The 20830-nt window shown below is 32.5% G+C and overlaps 1 protein-coding gene across 1 annotated transcript in view; it reads right to left on the bottom strand.

Moving 5' to 3' along the window:
- Nucleotides 1–442: 442 nt before the first annotated feature.
- The window catches only part of LOC118181808 (intracellular hyaluronan-binding protein 4.S-like), a 45132-nt gene continuing 24744 nt past the window's right edge, over nt 443–20830 (bottom strand). The window contains exons 6-9 of the mRNA XM_085809584.1: nt 19699–19758; nt 15212–15289; nt 6090–6315; nt 443–1177 (exon numbers count right to left, since the gene is read on the bottom strand). Of these exons, the coding sequence (XP_085665710.1) occupies nt 887–1177; nt 6090–6315; nt 15212–15289; nt 19699–19758 (655 nt within the window). The 3' untranslated portion in view covers nt 443–886. The remainder of the gene's footprint in view (nt 1178–6089; nt 6316–15211; nt 15290–19698; nt 19759–20830) is intronic.

Raw genomic sequence — 20830 nt, 5'->3', positions numbered from 1 at the left:
GCTCAATAAAAAGGAGTTTTCTGAATATCTTCATGTAAATGTTTGTAGTGTAAAATAATAGGAAATGAAGTGCTGTTGGTACGTATTAGACTGGGATAGACAATAATAAGAAATTTCATATTGTTTTGTATGCATTTGAACTAAACTGGCTAGAGATGTCCATATATTAGTTGAAGTAGATTTTACGTTGTGAAAATTTATTTTTTTCTGAATTAGAAGGTTTAATTCAAAGTTGGTGGATCTTTAAAAAATCCATATAAGTCTGTATTTATTTTTAGGAAAATATATAAAAAAAATTGTAATTCATAAAATTATAATATAAGAGTATCATGAACTTTCATACATGGAAGCAACACAAAAATAATGACAATATGCATAGAACATTTTAAATTTTTTATGAGAAATTAAATTTTCCAAAGCAAAACAATAAAGACAAACTTCATAAGTAGCAAGATATTTATTTATTTTTCCATATTTTGTGTTACTGGGTGATCTTTGGCTTACCACGCCAATACTACAGAATCAAGTAAGACATATGCAAAACTTAACACCCTTTATATCTCTTCAATCCGATAAAGTTGTTAAACCAGAACTTTACAGAACATTCTATTAGCTGGAACTAACATGACCAGTGGAAAGGTTAGAGTACATATTAAGTTCAAAGTTTATGGTGTTGCACTCCTTGCACATAAAATGCCATGCTAATATAGTTCTCTCAAGAGTATATAAGGTATGTATATTTTAGCCTACAAGGAAGAGATTGCCAGGATCTGCAGTAGTCCTCAATTACTGAAGCCCTTTCACAGCACAGTAATCAAATAAAGGTTTGCCACTTGAACACCACAGTCGCAAGTTAGGAGAATAATCTACATATTTTTGGCTGGAGTTAAGCTGTAACCAAAGACGGAAAATCATTCCAGTCATCGACCTTAGGAGCGGACTGGTGGCCTGATTTTACTTTTGCACTTCCTCGACCAAAGCTTCTGTTACTAACACTGGAACCCATTTCTCGACGTTCTTCCCGCGAACTATCCTTATTACCCATTGAACCTCCTCCACTTCTTGGACCAACGCCTCTCACACCACGGCCTCTTCCTCTTCCACGACGTGAATCATTGAAATTTATTTGTATATCCACAAGCTGCCTATGCCTACCTCTACGTGCAAATTCTTCATCCTAAAGATAAGAGGGAAATCAAATTAAAAAGATATATAAAAGCGATTTTCTTGATCACAATTTAAAAACATTAAAATAGACATCCAGCAAATAAGAATTTATATTGTAAATATGCATTAACTACAGATATGTATAAAAGTATAACTAACACATCTATGAAAGCTTTATAGCAGAAAAATATTATAACTGTACACTAGAATATTTATATTAGAAACTCAGTGACAAGTGTTTCACATGTCATTACATGTATTTAGCTGCCAACCTTGAAATATGAAAGATTGCAGCTTTTAAAAAACTTTTCACGTTATGCTCTGATAACCTTCCAAAAGAACTAACTTCAAATTAACTTAAATTTATTTAATAATGCATGATTCAGGCTACTATTTATAACATGATTTAAGTGTAAATACACTGTTAACAATGCAAAATGCAACATGAGGAACAACGTATCAAAGCCAAATTTATTTCAGAGCTACACAGCACCAACGTTAATCTTTAATAGATTTGAAATACAGCTTTCTTTGAGGTAAGGCAGACAACATAATCAGTAATTAGTGCTGATGTGAATTACAGTGAATGGCAACATATACTGCCTCCAAATATAGCCGAAGTTCATATGATGTGGCAAATGACAGACTATGCATTATCCAATCTTTTGAACACACATATTTGATGGGCATAGTTTAGTTTCATTTATTATGGCAAAGCATAATAGAGCTATCTGCATAAAGGGAGGGATGCTTTAGTGAAGGACTTTCTACTGGAAACTGGCTCGTATACATGGTACACAGGGAGGAAACCATGAAAAAGCCAAAGCAGCCAACCCATTCACCTGGAACTGAACCCAGGTCAGAACTAAGTGTTCAGCAATTTTACTACTTGACCACTGGTGGACAGTCTGGAGAATGGACAGACCAGGGTAACAATGTAATATGGTGGACTAAGAAGAAAGCTTGAGCACTGCATGCAATATAGTTGCATGCTGTCCTGTTAAAATATGGTTGCAGGTAAGCCCTGAAAAAAGGAAGAGCAGGCTGCAAAACTTTCGTGGTAAGTGCACTAGGTGGTGCAGAAGAGGAATCGAATACCACCCTACAACAGAACACTGGGTGCATGATCAGTACGACAATGCATAACACAACAGTCAAGCAGCCTCTCTATGGTGTCTCCAAACTGTAATCTGACCATCATGGTACTACAGGCAGAAGTGTGATTCCTCTAAACACACAATGTTATAGCCATTTGGATGTCGATCTCTGCAAATACCTGTGGTTTAAAGGTAAATGAAGCAATGGATACCTAGCAGACAGTCCACTGCACTGTAAACAATGTTGAATTGTTTGTGCAGATACCAATTGTGTTACAGAGTGCATTCGCTGTGATATGGACATGCGAACGTAGAAATGCACTCCATCAGTGCTATATGCACAACATGCCTATCTTCCCATCGAGTAGCACGATGAAGTGGTTACAAATGCTTCTGTCCATCAGCCATTTCCTCCAGCATCCACCAATTCCAGATTTGCATGGCTTTCTTGGCTATGTCTCATACAATGACTAATTTCCCGGAAGCATAGTCCACAATTTCTGCATGTAAGCCTCAGTCAAACTCAGATACATGCTCGCTTGATGGTCATGTGTTTCTTTGAGGCATACTGAAGCTGCAGGCATAGAAAATCTCATGACAGAACAATGCACGTTATTCAAAACAGCAATCATTCCTCTCTTCTTATACAGATTGTAAGTAGCCCTGCAGTCACCTAGGATGCACACTTTACTGAAATTGTAATCATTTGCATATTCCATCATGATATACAAAAAGCAAGTTTCCTGTTGTTTCGATGCTTCTTTTATGGCGTTGCACTCTGGATGGCCTGCAGTTTATATTAATATTAAATATTTTAAATTTTACATTCATTGGCTAGTTAAAGGTATATCAGTTATTCAATCTAGTGTTAAAAAATAATTTTAAAAATATCAGAAATAAATCACTAAATATTCAGTAAAAATTCATAAAAAAGCATGTTTTTTTACATCTGTAATCATAATATTTCTTACAACATCAAAAGAAAATACTGAATTGAAGTAAAAAACACACACAAAAAAAGAACAATTTCTTTCAAACAGGTGGGCGAAATCTATTAGTCTATTAATCTATTAGTCTTAGACACATGAAGTCTTTTACACAGTTTATCAAGATCCAAAAAACATAGAATACAAACTTACAATATTCAATTCAAACAAATAAATAGGTTCCCTAGATAATCATAAATAATAAATAAGATAAATCAACAATTAAAAAACACTGAGATTATTAAACATACAATATAACAATTCACAGATATTATGACAGTGTGAACCCCCAAATTCAGTAGTTATTTTCCTGCAAATTCGCATGCTTTAAGCATAAATTCAGCACCTTTCTTACACCATATGTGGTATTACTTAAATAACTGCCACCTTCAGTTTGAGGACCACGAGCGGTAAAGTTGCTGAACACTGGTAGTTCGGTCTGAAGTTCGAATCCAACGAATGGGCTGGCTGCATGGGCATTTTTATGGTTTTCCCCATATGTAACGTGAATACAAGCCAGTTTCCCTTAGAAAGTTCTCCACAAAGGCATCTCTTCCCTTAGGCAGATATCTCTCGAGGCTTTGCCGTAATCACATAAACCAAACCTTTGAGTTTGTATGCTCACTAGTCTAAATTCAGATGCTTACTTAATAATACTTACTTTTTATTTCATAAGTAGTTGAAATATAAGCTTATAGAACATTAATTATATCAATATTAAATCAGAATATAACAAAAATTTATGTGAAATGCAAAAGCTTTAAGCCAAATTTTAAAAACGAGTCTCGATTTTTGCTGATACATCACAAACAAGCCTTTAGTGGCTTTATTAAGAAACACTATAAAAAATGTAAAACTGAGGTCAATGACATTCTTGCATATAAAGCGTGTACAGCAAAATCCTTAAAAACCAAAACCTTTAAAACACAGAAATCAAAAGTGATGGAAATTGGCTCCAATGTAATTTCAATGCAGTTCTATGAGGTGAATGTTTCAATCCTGCACCGGACACTGACAGACCACTAAACCTCATGATAAACTTCAATGGGTGCTCAAGCTCCAAATAGTTCAAGTTTTGCCATGACTGAATTCTGCCTCATCCGTTAACCAAGAAATTCAGCTGTACATCAAGTGTGTTCATCACAAAGTTGCACCATCTGCAAAAATCTCTCAGCAAAAATGGTTTGAACTGAATTGAATAGAATCAAATTACTTGTATTATGGCAAAGAACATGAAGGAGAGGAGTACCTAAGGGAATGGATGCTTTTTAAAAGAAACTGCCTCACATTTGCACAAGGAAAACTCTGAGCGAGCTGGCAATTCATGCGAAATCCACCATAAACAACCACATTTAAGGAGGCCACATGCCACTCTGATGCATCTCCTAAAACAATGTAGCATAAAGGCCAGTATGCCCTTCAGCTGCACATGCACACTTGTGTCAGTCTATCAGAAAATGTACACCTTGTGATGGATGATCTGCTCCTCTAAACTAGCAAATATATACTAGTGACAGAAGCTGCAATAATACGATAAGAAAACCTTTCCTGATTGGCACCTTGGAGCTTCCTGATTAGATAAAACATAACGTTTTCATTTGTATACTATCATTCTTCCATCACTGTTTTTGAGACACATTTCATTTTAAGGTTTTGTGCTTTATGCCATTAGTGATGTATTTATACTGTTGATTTGCATTATATCAAGTTATTGCTGTATGTAGGAAATCATACTATATTGGTTATTGTACCATGCTTGTCATTGATCTTTTTTCACAATAAGATGGCTAATTCCCAAAATTCACCTCTAGAAGTGCTGCTTTGTGTCTCCTAAGATACATTTTAATCCTTGTACAGCACATAAAACCATCAACTCCAGTTTTCTACTTGTAAAGTTATTTTGGTAAATAACAACTTTACTAACACTCCATATGCTATGCTTTCATCAAAAATACAGAACTCTTATAACTTACTACATACTGTAACTTTAAAAATCTAAAGAAAATTTTTAAATATTTAAGCAGTATCAGACTATTACTATAAATCAACAGTATCCAGACAACTATAAAAGCACAAAACTTTAGCTTCTGTGTAAATAACAAGTAATTCAAGAGAATGAAGAAAATGAATTAAAAAAAATAATAATAATATAATAAATATGAGCTAATAGATTATAAAAATTTTTATGACCTTAAGTAATTAATGGACACCTTCTTGCATGCAATATGAAAGAACATTCACTAATTCTACAAAGTATAACTAATATTAACATGGGAAATCATCAAGATCTTTACATTATTTTTTATCAACTCTACAAACTATGACCAAAATCAGAATGCATAGCTTTAACAATTGATATTAAGAAAGAGAACCCCAATTTCATATTTTGTCTTCAAAGCATAGCAATGTCCAAAATTATTTTTAAATTTTAAAAACAATTTGTAAAATATCTTTAGAAACTTTTACAAGATGGTATGAAATAGTAAAGTAGCTACACTATGCCAGATCAGAATTCCAGATAATGAGTAATTAACAATTGAATTTCCGTGGCTGCATTTATTTCCTTGACAAATTTATATAATTTTAAAATTAATAATTGAATTTCCGTGGCTGCATTTATTTCCTTGACAAATTTATATAATTTTAAAACAGCAAGGAATGGTCTGTAAGAGAAAAAAACTATAAGAGATTTGGATTTATCACAAATACTATTCTTACTCTTACTGAGAGTGCTCTGAAAGAGAATGCCTGTTTTCTTGAGACCTCATAACATATTTTTTAATTTAATAATGAACGATTTGACAGTTAAAAATTTAAAGATTAAAACATTAAAACTCACATCAACATCTTCATCGTCATCTTCAACCTCCTCATCGTCGTCTTCTTTGGCTTTTTTCTTCAGCATATACAATTTTTTCCACTGATTTCCATCTTCTCCTTCACCAGGTTTACGCAGATTGTACTTTGGAACAGCTCGCTTCGCTTCTTGCTGACGCTTCCATTCATCAAGTGTCATTTCCCGTAAACCCTCCTCTGGTCGTTCTTCTGTAACTGGCTCGTTTTCCCTAAATATAGCATCTATATAAGATTGTAGTATAATTTAAGCAGCAGCAAAGAAAAATACTATTGCTAAAGTGCATCCTGATACTGAATAGCTTATCACAATGTAAACATGAAAGCATATTTAAAAACTGGACATGTTTGCTTTAAGACAATTTTATAAGGAAAGCACACTGCCATAAGAAACAGTATTAAAAAAAAAAAAAAAAAAAAAAAAAGAAATGAAAAATGCAAGGAATTACAAAAAAGAAAATACTGGACCAGTCTTCTAAAAAACACAAATGGTAAATAAATAAATAAAAAAAAAAACATGCCAATTTACCATCACAAAGCAAAGCAAGAAATTTTAGCAAAGCAAGTTTTTAATTCTGAAATTACATACAAAGAAGAAAGAATGCACAAAGGTAGAATGCTTCACAGTTTTCTGCAGGAGATACAGATGTTCTAAAAATTATGGAAACACTTAAAAAAAGGTTTCTGTACAACACTAAAAAAGCAGGAGTTTTTTTTAAGAAATCAGGAGAATTTTTCAATGACAAAAATATTTTTTAAATAATAAAAATATGTAGAAAAAAATATTTTTTAATAATGCATTAACTTTAAAGAGTAAATAATTGGCATTTGATAATCAAAACATTTAAAAACATTTTATAGTTTTTAACTTTAAACAGTTTTTGTCCTTGCACTTGAGTACTTCTTAGTGATTTTACTGCCAGGAAACATTTTTCTAAAAATGCTGCAGCATAATTCGATGCATTCAGAGGCAGGTTGTGCTCCAGTAAAAAGCCAGAGAACAGGCATTCTGCATTAATAATGTTTTGATCCTTTATTTTCAGATAACTTTTTTTTTTTTTTTTTTCAGTACAACTTACAATTAGAACATCGGCCCTTCCACTGTGCAAAATCATTAAATCACAATGATAAATTATGTAAATTGCAATATTACAATTCCATGATGAAGTAAGAGAAGGAAAGGTCATCTGTGTATGATTTTTGAAAAAGTACATGAGTATTTTACATTTTTTGCAGACATAACTAATTCAAAAGATCACAGTTTCTTAAATTGTTTCAGGGAAGCACGCAAAACATATGCTGCTGACTGGCAAGACGGACCAAAAAACAACCTGTGTTTTGCTTTGACCTGCAGTGGCACTTGATTCTCATCTGGAACTGGGCTACGACACATTTTTAGACACATGTTTCGAACTCTCATACACAAAGCAGAAACACACCATATCTCAGGGATGAAACTACTTCGGTCATTTTTATATGCATCTAGAAAAACGAGTGCTTTCAGATGCCAAAAATCACTTTTTTGAGGGCAAATAACAAAGTATTAAACCAAGCTATATAAAAATCCTGAAAAATTTTAAGAGAAGGTCGGGAGAAATATGTTAAAAATCGGGTTGGCAGGAGTATGGTTGGAAATCGTCAGAGTTGGCAACTCTGCTAATATGGTATAGAGTACCTCTGGCATTCTTGAAGTGGAGGCATACAAATTCTAAATTCTGATTACATACCCTTCTAACAGAAACTGCTCCAACAGCTTCAGAGAACACCAGAGGTACAAAAAAAAAGATCTCTCACTCTATTTTCCATCATAGACCACTGGTTCAGTGATACTTAAGCTTGGTGACTTTGTAGAACAGAGGAGGTATGCAACTTCATGTTTTTCAAACCAGGACTGAACAACCAGACTTTCATGAATGAGGCTATTAATCATTTTGAAAGATGTAGTTTCAATAAGAAATGGTGCTACAGGCACTGAATGGATTTGGCTTAAAATGTTTCCTAGACAATGAGTAATTGTCATTAAGTAAGGTTATAACTAGATCTGATTCAAACCACAATATGATTGCCCAAAGCATAACTAAACCCCTGCAATACTTTAAACAGTCTAGCTAGTAAGCTTCTGCTGATGTTTTGCATACATAAACCTATTTTTAGCCATGGAATAGTGAGAAGGCTCACTCATCAGAAAACAGTACTCATGTCTAGGGTCCCACCAGGTAATGTACCTGCGAGGCGGTACACCATCTACGACGGTACTCAGCCTAGCATCGGACCCGAAAGTCCCGACACCTCCCTCTTGACGTCATCATGCGACTGGGAAATATAATACTAGGCACCTCGATGTAGGTACGAGACCATTTAGGATTTAAAAAAATTTCAATTCAAAGTTTTTCTGTGCTTCCATGCCGCTCAGTGGCGCGCAGCACAGGGAAGGAAGGCATTATGTTTGGGTGCATTTCATTAAAGTCATACCACATATTTTTGGCACTATACTGCTATATCTTGACTTTTTTCCTTCCCATTCCCTTTGGCTCGATACTAAACGAAACGGAACAATCAGGAACAGCTATGAGGAAACATTCCCCAATTTCACAAAATCTTCCAAAAACTGCATCCTTTTCTTTTTTTTTTTCTTTTTGTGAATAAGCTTTCATAAATTTCTGCAATTTTTTAATTTTTGTAGTTAATCAATTTTATTATTAGGTCAAGATAAGGCAGCACATTTATTCCGATCAACCATAATGTAGTGATTCACTTGAACCCATCAGATCTCTCTTGATACTAAACAAAACCCATTATACTCCTGACACTATAAATTAGTTGCGAGTACTAAATGTAATGCAGGATCCAACAAACCACACTTGTGCTCAAATGACTTTTTCTTGCCATTAGGAATTTAGTTCCACTGGGAATTTCAACTTCAAGCTGCATATTAAGTTCCCATGAAATGGTTATTCAAACACATTCTTCTTCTTCTTCTTCTTTTTTTTTTTTTTTTTTTTTTTTTTTTGAAGACTATCTCTTGGTCAAACCAAAGTCATAAAATCCATTACAGTGTGTCCCTGCCTCCAAAAAAAAAAAAAAAGATTAGTTAAAAACCTGATTATCTGAGTGACGTTTATAAAGCCAAATCTAACTAGGAAAGAATCTAAACCAAACAGTTCACAGTTGGCATCAAGGAAATTTGCTAAAACAAAAAGGCACCAAGTGGCATAGCCTTTACAAGAAAACACCATATTTTGACACACTGTTTAGTAGTATAACCTTCCTTTGAACTGCTTCTTTGCTAAATGACTATTACTTTGCACCTCAAGACTTTTTACATCATTATACAAAATTACTACAGTTTGTTCAAAATTTGGAAAATTTCTGCTTTATTTTCTTCAATTTATCCTGAAAAAAAAGGGGGCACATAACCACACAAATAAAAGAATGCTCACCAGGAATGTACTTTTAACTCAAAAGTCGTGAGTTAAAACTAATTCTACAATTTGAAATAATAACTATCACACTGGTAAGTTAAAATATGTCTATTAATAGCACAGAACAGAAAAGTAATAAAGGTAATGTAATCAATCAATTTACATTACTACTAATCAGCAGCATAGTAAATAAGGATAAAAAAGCAAACAGAATGCACATTAAATTTCCACCTTTCATAGCAATAATTTTATACTATAGTTTCCTAATATGTGCATTATAGCTCACTTATGGGCAATGAGTTCTAGAAATGGCAGTATCTGCATATTAAAGAGGTAGTAAGGAGGCACTGAGAAGCTAGTGGGCAGTAAAACAAGAAAATCTGGTTCCTTAAACAGTTTAAAAACAAACATTAAACTAGTAAGTTGATACTCTATTACTACACCCAAGCATCTTCAAAAGATTCATACTAAATCATGTCAGTTGTCCCTTCACATAAATTGGCCTAATTTATATCTAGTTTCTTTCTTTTCAAAACTTAAGACTATCATCTAATATCCTAAGAACATGATAAAAATTCTGTACATGGCAGTGATATCAAGCATACCCAAGCAGAATGTTCTTATAATATATGTGTGGTACCAGTATTCTTTTTTTGGAGGGGGGGATGTAGGTTCATTATTATAAAAGTTTTTAGAAAACTTTAATCATTATCATTCTGTTTTCACAATGCATGATAAATTTTAACTAATAATGTCATTACTAATTCAGAAGTCAAACAACAAAAATCAGCGTTATATTTTCAAAATTTTCACAGGACTGGTTTCGTTTGTTTTACCGAACCATCATTCTCAGCTGCAAAACCGTAAATGAACAAGATAGGAAATAATGATTAGATAAGATAAGAAAGCCTGGACAAGAATAAGCAAGTAGCGCCATCTGTTGATGAGACCAGAACTAAAACATAATTTCTTTAAAGGCCGAAGGCAAAGATGGATTGGAATTAGGATCGTTAACTAGAACAGAAAGACTTTTTTGAATAATTTTGGCAGCAGAAAAATTGAGTGTGATTTTCGGACCAACAATGTTGAGCAACAGAAGACTTCTGTGTTCCCTTTTTTCTAACATATGCCTCATGTTCCTTGACTTGAAATTTTAAGGCTCTCTTAGTTTGGCCAATTAAAATTAAATCACACTGAATATGAATACCCCAGGAATTCATATCCGGAATGGGGTCCTTGAGTATGGAGCTCGGAATTTTATTGATGGGAGAATAAACAACCCGAAAGTTAAAATTTTGCAAAATATGTGCAACTTTATAGCTAATTGATCGAAAGAAGGGAATGACAACAGAATTTTTATAGTCTCCTAAAACAAGAGTGTGCCTTTTAGTGTGTTGAGATGAAAATTGTTTAACTGCTTGATTAATAATGTTGGATGAAAAGCCCCTGTCAATAGCTATTGCTTTTAAATAATTTAGTTCTTCATCAAGGGACAGTTTGGAGGAGCAAACTTGAAGAGCATGAAAAACATAGGAATAAAATGAAGCTAACTTTTGTTCAGTCGGATGACATGATTTAAAGTGTGGTGGACCCCATTCCGGATATGAATTCCTCGGGTATTTATAGGATTCCTTGCCAGTGTGGTTTAAATTTGGCCAAACTAAGAGAACCTTAAAATTTCGCGTCAAGGAACATGAGGCATATGTTAGAAAAAAGGAAACACTGAAGCCTTACAGAGTTCATAGCCACATTTTAGTTAAAAAAAATAAGCACCTATAAGCACTTTTCAAGCACATTTTAAGAAAAAATAAGCACCTGTCTAATTACATTATACACAACTGCATAAACCTTAAAAGAAAAATTACACTTGCAATTTAAAATATGAGCAATGCAATATTTATTAAGAGAATGAGCATTAACCTCAGCCATGGAAAACAATTAACTTTTTTTTTAAATTTTAAATGACAGTTCAATTTACAGAATTAGTTTACAATGAGAGGGGAAAAAAAAAAACTATGCAGAACTAAACTACATTACAGGATTTAATGATGAAATTTCAGTTCAAAATATAGAAAATAAATAATAATAAGCCATATTAATTGTATTCGCTTGGCACCTAATAATAAATACAATTTATTTTTCCACTCATATTAATATTTAAATAATTTAACTTAAATAAAAATTCTGAACATTTTCTAAATTTTCATTGCATAACAGTTTTTCCTTAACATATATTCCAGGCAAAGTAATTTAAGTAAAAAAGGAGGAATATTTCTGAAATCAGGAGACGGGAAATTGCTTCATATAGTCATACTTTAACAGTAAAAGCTTAACTAACCCGCATACTCGGAAATTGCAGAATATTCCGTATAGTCGAGCGTAACTGGAAAAAGAGGAGGGTGGGAGATTGTAGCCGTTCTTTAGATTTCTCGGCTAAATAAATGATTTTGACATTTCGATATGTGCATCATATAAAAATAGACCAACGGAACTGAGAAATATTCTGCTTAGAAAGAACAGTAAAACTGTATTAAGTGTTCATAAATAAATCTCAGACTGAACATAAAAATTAATTATCTCTGCAAAATAACGCAAACGTTATTGCGTAATATGTGCGGCGTAATTCTTCCATACGTGATATTACGCAATCGGAATCAACAGCTGCCAGTATTCGGAGAATAAAGAACTAAATAAAGGAAAAGAAAGAGACTTACTAATCTGGGGTGTTTTTGATTCTAATTTTGAACAGACCGTTAAGTTTCCGGAAAAGAATCATTCTTCGCTTGGGTTGGGTAGACCGCAAAACTTTTAGTCCTATTCAATCCAGATTGGACCAGAAAAAAAAAAAAAAAAGTTCGCTGCTTCAGTATTAGAGATTTTGCGGAGAAAAGGGAGAACTTTCCAACCTTCGTACTGTATAATGTATTAACAAAAAATAATAATAATAATAATAATAATAATAATAATAATAATAATAATAAATAAATAATTTTTTTTGACTATTCGATTACTTTTCTTTTATTTAAGCCATTCCGAATATTATTCCTTAGAAAGCTAATCTATGTAAAAATAAACCCATTTTTGGAAGTTTAAACTTCAGCAGCTACTGCAACTATATTATTATAAATATTCATACAAATGCTCATAATATAAGCTAACGATCATAGTAAACACGAATATGAACTGACCACGCGGAACGAGAATGTAAATTATTAAAATCTTGATAGAAATTCAAACGTGTGTAGTATTTGGGTGGGAGGAAAAGAATACCGAATGTACCGGAATTTTGTACGGTTTTCGCAATTCTTTGATCAATAGAACGACGTACACCTGTCTGTACTCTCGCGCGCACCATAGGTTACATTAATACAGAGAAAGGGGGAAAAGCTATTTCCGGGAGTATGATTCACCATCTGACGTTCCATATAAGTAAAAGTTGTTTATTTGGTTTCGGCTTTGGTACGGGGGGGGGGGGGGGGAATGCGCGTTCATTACAAAAAGCACTAAAAGCAAAAAATAACCACTAAAAACAAAAAAATAAGGGCTTTAAAGAAAAAGTAAGCACCTATAATGGCCTTTATATTTTATTTTCAGATATAAGGCCTTATAAGCACTAGTAAGGACCGCTACGGACCTTGTCTTCTGTTGCTCAAATTTGTTGGTCCGAAAATCACACTTTCAATTCTTTTGCTGCCAAAATTACTCAAAAAACATCTTCCATTGGAGAACTGGATTTTTAGAGGCATTTCATATTCTGAATTAGTATTTGTTCGGCGTGTTATTGTGTCTTAATAATGTCATGTTTTTAGCCAATACCTATACAATACATTCAAAGATAGCTAATACATTGTTACACAAATAAAGGGCTAAACAAACTCTTAAGAGAGCAAACTGAATAAAATAATATTTGAAACAGGGAGAGCGAGCCAGAAAAACTAGTAAACTATGTTTTAGATGATTATTTCCAAAACAACTACAGTATAAAGTCTTTAATCCGGAATGATCTATAATCCAGACCTCAAAGCTACAAACTTTCTGCACATGCGTAAATGCATGAGCATAATACGTTTACGCATGTGCGTTTAATGTATAACGGATGGCATAAGCTAGGCTAAAATTATCTCTTTCAGTTAATGTTGCAGATTGTGTTGTTCCTTAATCTTCTAATTGGATCTGTCTTATTATTTTTTGCAGACTGTTAGAGCAATTTTATAAAAAGTAAGCTTGAACTTTCAATTATGTCAAAAAGTTTCTGATTCTGGAGTTGCCAAAGGATCTACAAAGCGAAAGCATGTTTTGATGTCCATCAAACAAAAAGTGGAATTGCTGCAAAAAATGGATAAATGCATATCCTTTCTCTAACCATTCCAAAATCTGTTTATCGATTTCACGCTGCTCTGCGGAAGGGGGGACATTGCAGCGCGCAATGAACTGGAAGTTGATCTGTCAAAACTAGCCTCATCTTCAGGGCAGATGTTTTTATTTTATTCGGCTTATAATTCCTTACTAAATGTAGTATTTTATCTCGATGTACTCAGTCTTTGATATGATTTAAATCAAATTCCTCGTCATTATAAATATCACAAATACACATCAAATAATTTTCTGGTTGCAATTTTCTAATTTCGACTATGCGTAATGTATGCTTTACGCATGAATGCATTGAAAGAAATGTTTAATAAAGTAAACAAATAAATATTAAGCTTTTTTGTGAATTTTGATACCCTTTAGATCATAATTGCTCTTTGTTTCATAAATTACGGTTTCATATTTTTAATTTTATAATTTCTGCATGCCATCCTACCAGATTTAAATTAATGATTTATAAATTATAATTTTCTTTTATTAACTTACCCAAATTTTACTCCATATCTGTTATGGTATGAATAAACCAAAAGATAAAAATGTTTATATATTTAAATTAAAATTCTTTAAGATAAACAAATGTATTTTTCCTAAATCTTACAAATGAATGCTGTATAAATCTCATTTAATTTATACTCGTTTTTATCAGATGACGATAAAAAAATGTTTTAATACATAAAAGAAGAGAAAATGTGAAAGTAAACACTTGTGGTATACAATAATTATCTTAAATTGAAACAAAGCAAACACTTTACAACAGACTGAAAAGATATTTTGTTCCATTTTGAAATATAAATACGCCAATCGTACTTCGGATGTCAAAGTATTTGATCTACCATACACTTTATGTTTAAGAGGGTTTAGAATCTCAATAATAATACAAATGAATCTGTAAACTCATATGCCATAAATATCCCTCCCATATATGCCTCTCACCCAAGTGCAACTGAGGATAATGAATACTGAATATCCCCATTAAATATAACCATATGGACACAGAAGAGAGGAAAAGGGAGTGTTCTTTCAATGCAACAAGTTTGCAAAACGATTCCCCAGGTGAACATTTCACCTCCTTACTACAGCATTTATACCGAAATCTATACACCACATACACCTTGCAATTTAGCTATACACCTTGCAATTAATCTATACACCTTGCAATTTAGCTAAAATTCCCAAATGCATAATAGTGATCAATTAAAAAGTTTTAGAAACTAAAATGCAATATATTTATGAGACTGTACAGAAGTAGTTCTACCGTCGTTGGTTTAGTTCGTTATCATGTATTAAAAGTGTGGAAATTTCTAAATTCTGAACTTACTTTGAGTCCATACTTTCAGGAACTGTAGTATCACCACATTTTTCAGCAGTCAGTTCATTATGGCTAACAGCTGGCATTCTGAAAGATTAAGAAAAAAACGTGCATGCTGAGAAATTTCAATAATTCAAACACACAAAATAACAGGCACATCAGAAAATTCCAAATTTTTTAATGTTACGATCTAAGGCAACTAAATGAATTTAATCAATTGCATAGTAACACCGCCTTAAATTGACTAATTTCTTAAGAACTTACATATCTAATGTGAGAGGTAGCACTAATGCGAGAGGTAGCACAAAATAAAATTACCAAAAGATATTTACAATATATCCAGCCAATGAGGGAAAATACCTTTACATGTCCTTTTTCTACTATTAAATACTGAAAATTCAATAGTTACATCACAAAAAACATAATCTACTAGTTTACCATGAATGAAATCTTTTACATTTATAAATTTTTATTTCCTTGCTAAATGACTTGACACACTCTCAAATTCAGCACACAAATACTTGTTACATATACAACAGTAATTAAACTAAACCATTTTATTGATGTTAAAACATAAAAAACATTTGAAATGGTGTCGACAGACCAAAAAAAATTAGTATGGGAGTGCAGACTCTGGCCTATCGCCCATAAATTGCAGTTAAATCTTCATTTCTAAGTCTGTGGCACAGCAGTTCAAAGCATTTAACTTACCCCTTATAACAGCAATAAGCAAAATTTGGAGCAAAGCTATCATTCATGCATAGTAAATATATTTCTGACCAAGTTCCATATGTACATGCAGTCACACACACTAATTATCAATTTTAAAGGGTTTTAATTTGTACTTTAGCTCTACAATTTATGCAACTACTTTTCACCAACAACTGGTGCGTTGCACTTCTCTGAGATCACAATATGGGAATTTTGTTTTCCCATCTTTCAATATGTTTGGTTTATTCCAAATCATTTCTATTTTGCCAAATATGTAAAAACCAATAGTGTTTTTACTTAACTGAACCAATAACCATCATAAACCTCAACACATTTAAAATTCGCCAAATACACTTTAAATAACCTCTGGTACGTAAAGGAAAACATAGCAGCATATGGAACACACAAACCACTTTTACTAACAGAAGTACTCCAACAGACACTCCAAACAGAAGAAACACAAGCTTTCAATACACTTGGAATAACTTGTGATTTACTACAGGAAAGTGATCATAATGTAAAGTTTAGTTACACCTATGTTCCATTACATAATACGCAAACCAGATACCATTTCATTATTTTGTGGTAATTTCATATAACATATTTCATTATAAGAAAAGTACCTTTCCAGGTTTGGACTGTATACAACCCTTGCCACGAAGCTAAAACAAAACATGAAACTTTTATACCATTAAGTTAGTGCTCTCTCTCACATACACAAAGAAATATCATGCATCTAATTATTTTTGTTACATTTCATTAAATGAAAGATAGCACCTAATATATTATGTTCAAAATTTAATATGTTTTTTATTTACTTTCATACCCTTCACATTAAAAATTTGTAATCTATCTCACTTACTTGACTGTAAATGTAGGTTGAAAATAAATCACAGAATTTTAAAGCTTTTACAGAAAGGTATATACAAACTATACAGTTTATCTTTCTGTGACTTGCTCCAGTCTAAAAAAAAAAAAGTTTTTGTTATCATGAAAACTCACTCCTTATGATACACTTAGTACCGATATTAACTATAAAATTTAGACAATGAATGTACAATTATGAACCACTCAGCAAGCACTGGCAGGCCAAACAGGTAGTATAAAACTACAATATCTTGTAAATCACCGCAGTATGAGCTGCATTAGATCTACAGAAACGTGCAGATTAATTTCATCCCCTGCTTAATTAAGTAATTAGTGTTTTAAATGAAAACTGGATTTGAATAAGGATGCCAAAGATGAATTTCAAGCAAGAAACTGATCTAGTTTGTGCACACTCCCTTTATGCCCCAGCATGGTCATGATTTTTGGTTTACCTCCATGCTTTAAATAATTTTTCTTTTCAAATTGAACATACATCATATTCCTCTCCACAGTGAATTTTATCATTGCTGCTACCTTGCTTCAGGGTTGGTAAGATTTTGCCAAATATGTAAAAACCAATAGTTAAAATATATATATTTCATAATTCCACACTGTATTAGCTATTTGTTATTTATTGTAAATGAGCATAATTTAGTTATTTGGCTCTTCTTAGGAAATGTCTAACATGTATGTAAAGGACAGCACTGTTAGAAGAACTCTGCTATTAACACATTAACACTCACTCTATTATTTAACCCCTTCGAGCCGGGTAGCGAAAACGCGCGCTTATTGCTGAGGCCGGCAGTGTCTTACGCGAGCGACTCTCCAGGGCCGGGGGCTTTTTTGGTACTAAGCCTAAATCCATGAAATTTCAGAAGTATCAACGCATTGTTTAATAATGCTCTAAAGAGTATTTAAACTGCTTATGCTTTATAAATATTTTTATATATATACCTTAATTACCTTATTTCTTGTTTAAATGCATATTTTACACATTTTATTTTAATTACTCACCATTTTATGAATTTTAACATTATACATCTGAAAACTAAATATATTACTTAAAATTCTCTTTTCGTATGAAAAATTTGAAAACAGGGATCTACACACAGTCCTATGTTACATTCCTTGCACTCGTAATAACTCATTTGCCGTTTTGGAGGATTTTTCCGGGAATGTGAACAAACAAAGCATCGTCGTCTCATTTTCTTATCAGTCTCTTCTGAACAAAGTTTTGGAAAATGTCTTTCAGTTAATCTTTCAGAATCAATATCAGAATTTCAGAATCAATATCTGAAATATTTTGCATCATTTCTGCTATTTCATGCTCTGTTAAATATTTTCGACGCTTCGTCATTGCAACGGTAAAAACAAAGATTTCACGTCTAACAAGATCTAATTATTTTCTATAAACTGAACTGCAAACCGAAATACCCAACGCTTTAGAGCAAATAAAACTTCTCTACTTACAGTAAACAACTACCATGTGTGAATAAAGTGCGATTTAAAGAGACATCATAAATCACGCCATTCGGAAACATTTATTTCCCCGTTTGTTTATATAATCAAAAACACGTGTATGTGAGTCATGCTTCTCTCATTTCAAGTAGAAGGTCTAATTTACATGTATCTGAAACCATATGGACATACAGTGCCATCTTGTGGCAGAAATTATAGTTTGAAAAACGTTCCAAAGTACTGGCACAAATACGTGACAGTCGGTAGAGAATGGAACAATCCTCTGGCACGCCTGCGTGTCAGCCGGTAGGTAAGTACGTTCGTTGCTGGCACGTATACATGACAATCGGCTCGAAGGGGTTAAAGTCTTTCATACTGGGCTGATGTATGGTTTGCCTTCCTCAAGGATTTTTCACCTCATTCTGTTTTCATGTCTTTGCAAAGGAGCTGAATTATTCAGTAAATAATTAGGTACATCCATAATTTCCATACAGAAAGTAAGCCTACTTACTACTCATTTATACTGCTGATGTCACCACTACACTTTTTATGATGCTTTTTCATTTTGCAGGGTTTAGCAATAATTTACTTTTTGCATTAAACATTTTATCATTACCTTCTTACTAATTCTTTTCCTCTTTATAAATCCCAAATTCAGTCTGTAAATCTTAAATGGAGAAAAAAAGTTACAAATTTTAAAAATTCTTTTCTGATAAAATAGCTCACTACACTACTACTACTACTACTACTACTACTACTACTGAAGTAACAGAAATACATGATCTCATTGGCATCAATCACTCTACTTATGAGTGATGCATTTACAAGTGATAAATGAGAATAATTTACCTTTTGTAGATATATTTAATCAATTTTGCTTTCTCGGTAAAGCAAGCAACATTTCTCTACTTAAAAGAGGAACGCATTTTGTTTTCTATTGTAAGAAATTAATACAGTTTTCCAGAAATACAGAGAGAAATAAATTTGAAAATTTTTACTGTTTCCCATTATAATTATATGCTACCCTACCAGCTTGGCGGTAAGGGAGCCAGCTGTTATAACCCTACGCCTAGGTTCAAATCCTGGCAAAGGCACAAATGTTTCCAGTTGCATAAGTGTTTCTTTGGCATGGAGATATTTAAAATATTCTCAAGCCAAGTAGTTCTCGAGAGGTTGGTAAAGGCAAATTCATGCTGTCACTTATAAGGCCTAAGACAACGACAGCTCATTAATGAAATAATTATTCTTGTTATTTAAATGCATTAATATACAATATTTTTGGACATTAAAATAAATTTAACAATAAATATTATTAATTACCAAAGTATTTTAAATATTGTTATTAGTTTCTTCCATCAGCAGAGCAAAATTTCTCTGCCAACAGAAAGCCAGCCCTGATTCTTATCCCACTTTTAATACTGCAATATGACAGAACAGCAAAAAAGTTGTTATAAACTTACTCAGTCACTGTTGGTAAGATCTCCTTCCAACAAGAATCATTTTGCTTATCACCTGATGCACTACATTGTTAAAAGAAAAGTAAAAATAAATATAGTAAGCATCACAGAAATTAATGTAATACAGCTTTCAAAATGACAATTTTTATTTCCAGCATGATCTTGATGTGCTAGTATTCTTTGAAAACTACATATTTGTTAAAGGAAATTTACAGTTACATTTCAAATGAGAAAAAAGAGAATTTCTTTTACATTGTGAAGAACCGAGTCAAGAATTAGTTTTCAGTAGTTTTAGTCACTAGGAAAAATGCACTTTTCTTTGAAGTGTTACTGTCTTAAGTTAAAGCAATAAAATTATGTCTGCTGCAAAATCAGAAGCTTGGCAGAATGCTGTAGTCAAACCATGAAGCACAAGATGTTTTTTAGTTTCAATATAAAAGTGCACTGCTTATGAGCATAAGCAGATCACTTAAAAAATATTTTATTAGTGCTTTTAAATGAAATCTCACACCAAAAGTATGATAAATAAAAATGCTTCCAATATATCCTTAATAATTTGCAAAATTTCTAAGTACTTCTGTACATAATCATCTGTAACCACCCTCCGAAATTCAAACAGCGATGATGAAATTTTGAAATAATGTACAAATTGTAGTCTTTCCTTTTTTATTTACAGTATTTTGAATTTTCCTACATTTATATAAAATTTACAATACTTTGACATTATTTGTGTTTAAAGCATTTAAAAGAAAAGAAAGAAGTGGAGAAATAATAGTGTAGTTTCCAAAATTGATTTATTATGTATTTACTATTATTTTATTTTTTGAGTTTTTTTCATTCAACGGTATGCTCACTCAAGGTTTAGTTTTATAACTTGGCAATGACAATTATTTTTATTTATGAGCAAAAAAAGTAAAATATTTGCATGATTTTTTTAAAAAACAATTTAAAAATTGCTCTAGTGCCTAAAGTTTTCATGTTGCCCAATGGTTCAGAAAACAATTTTACGTAAAGCATCTTGAGTTGTTTCAATTAACTAAAATAATTTATAATTCAGGAGTTACAGAAAGCTGTTATCTCCCACCTTGATATTTAGAGAAAATATTTTGATCATCAGCTCATTTCAATTACAGCA

Source organism: Stegodyphus dumicola, chromosome X2 (genome assembly GCF_044657685.1).
Source record: "Stegodyphus dumicola isolate Sdum_Otavi_A_Nest chromosome X2, ASM4465768v1".
Lineage (NCBI taxonomy): Eukaryota > Metazoa > Arthropoda > Arachnida > Araneae > Eresidae > Stegodyphus > Stegodyphus dumicola.
This window is presented reverse-complemented; position numbering and strand designations above follow the sequence as displayed.